This window comes from Orussus abietinus, unplaced genomic scaffold, assembly GCF_000612105.2.
Source record: "Orussus abietinus isolate OABI.00-Male unplaced genomic scaffold, Oabi_2.0 scaffold88, whole genome shotgun sequence".
Lineage (NCBI taxonomy): Eukaryota > Metazoa > Arthropoda > Insecta > Hymenoptera > Orussidae > Orussus > Orussus abietinus.
In genome coordinates, this window is record NW_019394252.1 from 324,703 (window position 1) to 330,702 (window position 6,000).

The 6,000-nt window shown below is 50.4% G+C and overlaps 1 protein-coding gene across 2 annotated transcripts in view; it reads left to right on the forward strand.

Moving 5' to 3' along the window:
- Positions 1–2,132, forward strand: part of LOC105701901 — a 90,709-nt gene extending 88,577 nt beyond the window's left edge. For both annotated transcript variants that reach the window (XM_023433928.1, XM_023433929.1), the window contains exons 6-7: positions 212–486; positions 969–2,132. In XM_023433928.1, coding sequence (XP_023289696.1) covers positions 212–486; positions 969–1,686 — 993 coding nt within the window. In that variant the 3' untranslated portion in view covers positions 1,687–2,132. The remainder of the gene's footprint in view (positions 1–211; positions 487–968) is intronic.
- The last annotated feature ends 3,868 nt before the right edge of the window (positions 2,133–6,000 follow it).

A 6,000-nucleotide genomic window follows, 5' to 3' on the forward strand; every position in this document is an offset into this window, starting at 1 on the left:
AAAAGACGTGAATTCACGTAAGCGGTCGCGAATGTGTTAAAAACGGTACAAAGGTGTCCAAGTAGTCTTAGGTTACGGTACGTATTTAATCTCGTGTAGTGGCTGAACCGATTACGAGGAGGGCATTTTCTGTATTAAATTTTTTTTCCCTGGATATACAAGGTTTACTCTACCGAGGAAATAGTCGATCGGGGGATTTTGAATTTGGCAGGTTCGCCTGGTGGCTGGACCATTGCCGATACCACTGCCGCGAGATTACAGCGGCCTGATGCAGCTCGAGGGTGCAACGAGAGGTCCCATCGTTTTGGGATGCGCGGTTCCGTTGATGCCAGAACGGCCGATCCCTAATCCCGCGATTCCGGAGCTTTTGGAGTTGGTCGCGACCGGACCCACGGCACCAAGAGTCAAACGAGCGAGGTTAGGATGTCCATCCGAAGCAAGGCTATTGGCGTCCCCGAAGATGCAACGACTGCTCTCCGCATGCAGGTGATTGCAGAGTGAATTGCAAGTTGTACTCGGTTTATAGAAAAATAATGGTGGTTTGCACATCTGAGCGATAAGAAAAAAAAAATTCAGTTGGTTGGATGTCCGCCTAAATCGCAAAGTGTACATGGAATACCTCGTCGGAACACCTTGGCAATTATTAAATGCATTTGTATTTTTACAACGGCTGTAGAGTACTTAGAGATGCTTTACGTAATTGCATCAAATAAGATATTGATTTTTAATCGACGGATAATAACTTCAGGAGGTATACGTTAATTTCTAAAGGGACTACAAGGAAAATCGTGGTCAATTTCAATGAGGCGGCGTTTGGTCAGCTTTTGAAATCTTTCGAGTTTTAATTGTTTAGCGTGAGAGGGGATTTGCTCGTTCAATTTCAAGGACCGATCGGGTCACAGGATTGCAATCGTTTCCTGGGACAAAATTGGACATTTGGATGACATCCCGACGATCTTGTGTTTCAGGCGAGCCTTGGACCAAAGGGCGACGGAGCCGCGGGTGGCGCCCCCCAAGCCGGTATCAGGGGGCACCCAACTGAAGGAGCTGCACCTGAAGGAGATCAAGTCGAAACCGGAAGCGAAGCCGATCCTGCAGAGTCTAAAGGAAGGTCTGGAGCACATCAGGAAGAGTACGATCCGCGATCGGAGCAACTCGCGCGGTAACGCCGGAGGCAACCACACCGGCGGGATCGGTTTCCTAGACAGGATCACGAGGATAGCGCAGGGTAGCAGGGGCAGGAACCCTGCGAAAAAGTCAGCATCCTTCACGTTCGCCGTGCGTCCCGAGATCGGCATGAGGTCGCCCGAAAGGTACGCCAGTTTGGAGTCCGACTCGAATGCCCTGGTACCGGTTGGACTGGGTCGACAACAGGTGCAAAGATCGGTTTCCACCAGCGTCCTGGAGGTCCAGTCTCAGAGGGACCTCGATCCACCCTATTCCAAGGTCAGGGACAGTTTGACCCCCCTGCCCCCGACCCCACCTCCAAGAACGGAGGAGATATACGCGGAAATATGCGAACTACCGGACGAAGTGCGAAGAGCTGCCCGGGATGGGAAGTCGAAACCGTCGGATGTCTGCGGGACCAGGGAGAAGGACAGAGGTTACGTCAAGTTGGCGGCGCATTCGGAGATCTCGGACGTGTCGGCGGAGGACGAAGAGGCCATCTACAACACGGTTTGCTGAGAGGGTACCGAGTCCTCGGTAGAAGGGTCAAGTCGCGTTCACTAATCGCCATTCGGAAGATTATGGCGAAAAAGCTATATGCGAAAAAGTGGAATTCGTTTCGTGCTCGCGAAGCGATTATCAGGATCAACCATTAGCGATGAAAGGAACGACGCGGGTGTTCTGGAACCAGGAGAAATTAAAGCTCGATCTGTGGGTGTATAGAACACTCCGATGCTTTAACTGCGAACTATTAATTCCCATTAAGAGGATCTCGATGCCAACGGCGACTTTCCATGTTTCGGATATCCTGTGATTTAGCATTTCCCCGTGAGATGCGGAACAGAAGGTCCGAAGACCCCGCGAGATCGCGCCGCCATGACGGGTTACCTTTACCGAAGCGCGACTTTAGCGACGAAGTTCGCGATCTGTATAATTTTTGTATGTTTCTGTACATTCTAAGTGAAATAAAGCTCTAGAGACAGGATGTATCGCTAGGTGCGCTCCCTTAGACACCCAGAAAGTCCGCCTTCTTATCGACCTGTCGTCCCTGCCGGAGACTTTAACGAGCGGCTTCCGGGACCGATTGCAGAAATTCGATTCGACTCTACGCCCGAATAAGGTAGGGACCTGTCAACCGTCGGATGGAGTTGATTCTTACAGGTGACGGCACTTTCACCGTCCTCCTAGTTTCGAACGTTCATGCTCGACTGGGTTCTACCAATTAAGACAGCGCGGATCATCGGGCCGGAAAATTGGAGAAAAAGTCCTCAACGACGACCAGATAAATTACGGCGGTGCAATTGAGTCACCGGCGCGTTTGCTTCGAGTACTTGGGTAGAATGTCTCTTTTCCACACGTCGTTATCGAACTCGGGCTCCGACTCTGGAATACCCAATTACATCCTCTATATCAGGGACTTCGTGTCCCATGGGACCGATAGTAAACTTTCCATTTAGGCGGTATCGGTGTCATGGGATCGGTACAGAGTCAAGAATCGCACAGGAAAAAATTATGATGCCTTAACGAAACGTACGATAAAATTAAGTTCGGATTTAACGCGTTAAGGACTCACCCTACTCCACCTGCGAAGCACTCCTACATAAATTTCCGAAATAAATTCTCAGGTCTGTTATCATGGATCGATTTGCCCTTTTAATAGTTCAATTTGGAGATGCTAAGACTGCGGATACGTTGTCACTTTTCAGATTTTTTGGCTTCGATTTTGGTTTACCATTACGGTTATACAAAGTTGACGCGTTTCTGCGGAAATGCCTGGACAAAAACTGAAATAAATTTTGGACAAGTGCAGTCCCGAGGCGAAGTTGTCTTTTTTAAACATTTTAAAAGCAGTCAAAAATCAGGAAGCTGAGAGTTTATTTTACAGACCTCAGCCCGAATGCTTCGCAGTCGGAGTAGGCCTCTTAATCGTTTTGAAGTCATGGAATAGTTTTAACAAATTTGCGAACCACCAACGTCACTAAGGACTGTCATATTCGTTTCTATGTGCCAAGTCACTTGTTACATATCTAAAAAAACATTTTCACAATAGTTTACCGTTTAATAACCAATGTCTTAGGTCCAATCACCCAGACCAATGCAATACTTGCATTGCTTCAACTTTAACCCGATAATTTTCGTCCATGTCCTTTTACTATTATAGGTACCCCCCTCCCTCAATTTACACGTCCCTTTCTTGCGCAGAGAATTACAACACATTTTACGCAGTTTTTATTCCCAATATTTTCTCTTCTGTCCTGTCAGCCTTTATGCGACGCGATATTCATTTGCATAAAACGAATCCACGTAGAACGGATACCTCGCATAAATTGAGGTACAGTTGTAATTATGAAGCGATTCCCCCCAAAAAACTAGAATAACTATAAATCGTTACTGCAAGCCTAAAAAGGTCAAGATATATTTCCCCGAGGCTCGGCCAAAAAAATGTCACCTATACATCTTGTTCATCCAACATTAAGACGAGTGGACGTTTTCACCAATTGCGAGGGGGTGTTCACTAAGGAAATCATGGATTTTAACGCGCGAAAGTTATGCGTAAATCAGCTGGAAATCGCAAGTAAAAATGAGTGAAAATCTTTGGAAATCACCAAAACACTGTTACAATTTTAAGGCCGAATGTCCGATTTACCGAATCGCATGGTTGTCTATCATATGACATGAAAGGCAATCGGCTGTCAAGGAAGGAAAAATCATTTTCACTGATTCCCAAGTGAACAGCCCCTCGATCGTTTGGGTCCTCGTTCTCCAGAGAGAGGGGTCCACGGAGCGCTACCGACTTCTGCTTCTGGTTTCTACCCGACCGCCAGATGGCAGGGCGCACTGGCCGGATGTTCCTGCAGACCGTCAGCGGTCAAGATCGACTTTAGTGCGGGATCGGCTCGCGACATCGGTGGAATAATGGAAAATGATTAGGTACGGTGCGTTAGCCGCGGGGCCATTAATGTTTTACGAGCACGGGAGTACTCACAGCTGCGTCTATTCAATTACGTCGAGAGAATAACAGAGGGAGAGGGGGGGGCGAGGGAGGAGGGGGCAAGAAGATCCGGGCTCGTCGTAGCACGGTGTACCCGCTCTGCGTCCATTAATATTAACGGCCTAAACTACGATAATAACCGAGCGAGCCACGCCAAGTGCTCTGGCCTCTTCCCCGAGAGCTCGGTGCTCACCCCGGAGAGCCGAGCTCTCGACGATCGTCGTCATGCATCGCCGTCCGTCGGCGGGGTCCTCGAGGAAAGAGGAACGGAGGATCCCTGCACTTCCGTTTCCGGCAGCGGGCCGTGGGAGTCGCGGGGCCACGTGCGAATCCGAACGGCGATCCCGCAATTAATTCCTCATTCATCGGCAGCGCACGCGAGAGCCGCGGGAGGAGCTTCTGATTCCTCCCAGACTTCCGCTGGGCTCTTCGAGAGAAAGCGAGAGAGGGCTGGCTTTGGTTAAAAGTGTGGTCGTGGCAGGGGAGAAGCGTTCGCCAGGTACTACGGGGTCTGCAAGAGTTTGGTCCATCGGGAGGTCCCGAGTGTCCGAGTCGTCCTGGTACTCCAAGTCGTCGCGGTTCTCCAAGTTCTCCCGAGTAGCTTAATTGTCCTGGTATTACTAGAAGTCCAACATTCTCCAAGTTGTGTTATGGTTCTTTGAGTTGTCCTGACGTTCCAAGTTACCCATGTTCTCCAAATCGTTCTGGTACTACAAGTCGTCCTTATTCTCTAAGTTATTCCGGTTTTTCGAGTTGTCCTGGCTTTCCAAGTTGTTCATGTTCTCCAAATCACCCATGGTTTCCTCTTCGTCCTGGTTCTTCAACTTGTCCTCCAAGTGATCTTCGTTCTCCAGGTTACCCAGCCTCCCCTCAAAGTATAAGTGCTCCAAATCGTCCTCGTTCTCAAAATTATTCAAATTGTCCAGATGCCTCTGGTCTCCCAGCTGTTCCACGGTGCTCAAGAGCGGTAGCGCTTCGCCTTACGAATGACGATGATAAATCGTCCCAGGGAAAGAGCCCCGAGTATATCGGCAACAGGGTTTTACGAGGTGGACAAGTTTTATTTCGCAGTAAATCGGAGTCTTCCGTCGCGGGATAATAATTCTGTTTGGACGAGGGGGGCTTATCTCGGTTAGGTTCGCGCGGAGGAAGACGAAGGGAGACCGTCCCGGAGCACGGGCGCGCCGGACGGAAATATATCGACGTGGATTTCACTTAAAAAGGCAAGGATGATGCAGCACCGGGCGGAGGGAACTGCATTACCGGATTAGCGTCGGGTCCGATTTATCGGGTACTTTGTCAAATTTCGTCCCGTCCCGACGGCCGGACCCGTAAATTATTCGGTTCCGAGTCGAAGGTGCGACCGGGCGGGCGGCCGCGGTTAAAAGAACCCTCCGAGCAATTACCGCGCCGGCGTTCCGCACCCGCGGCTCGTTACGAGGTGACAAATGAGCGCGCAACTTTGTTACCGGTGATTTAATTCCCCGCGTGCATTCAGTCCTACCTAAATCCGCCGCGCGGCGAGAACGCCCCCGTGGCACGCACGCGTCGCGACACCGGTGGGACGTAATTGATGATCCGACGACAAGACGGAGGTGCGCACCGACGAAAGACCCTTGTCATCGGGGATAATTGTGCCCGATGCGCCGGGTCTTGCCCCGCGAGCCACGTGCGATCATCTCCGCCAATAAAGTGGCCAACCTCGTCACGTCCCATAACGTTCGGGGCTTTTTCCCAACCAGAGGAGGAAGGCCCTCGGCGAGATCGCGTCCCGTTCTCTGATCCCAACCAACGATCGGCCAATCGGCTCCTCGGCAACCTGACCAACGATTCTCCGATCC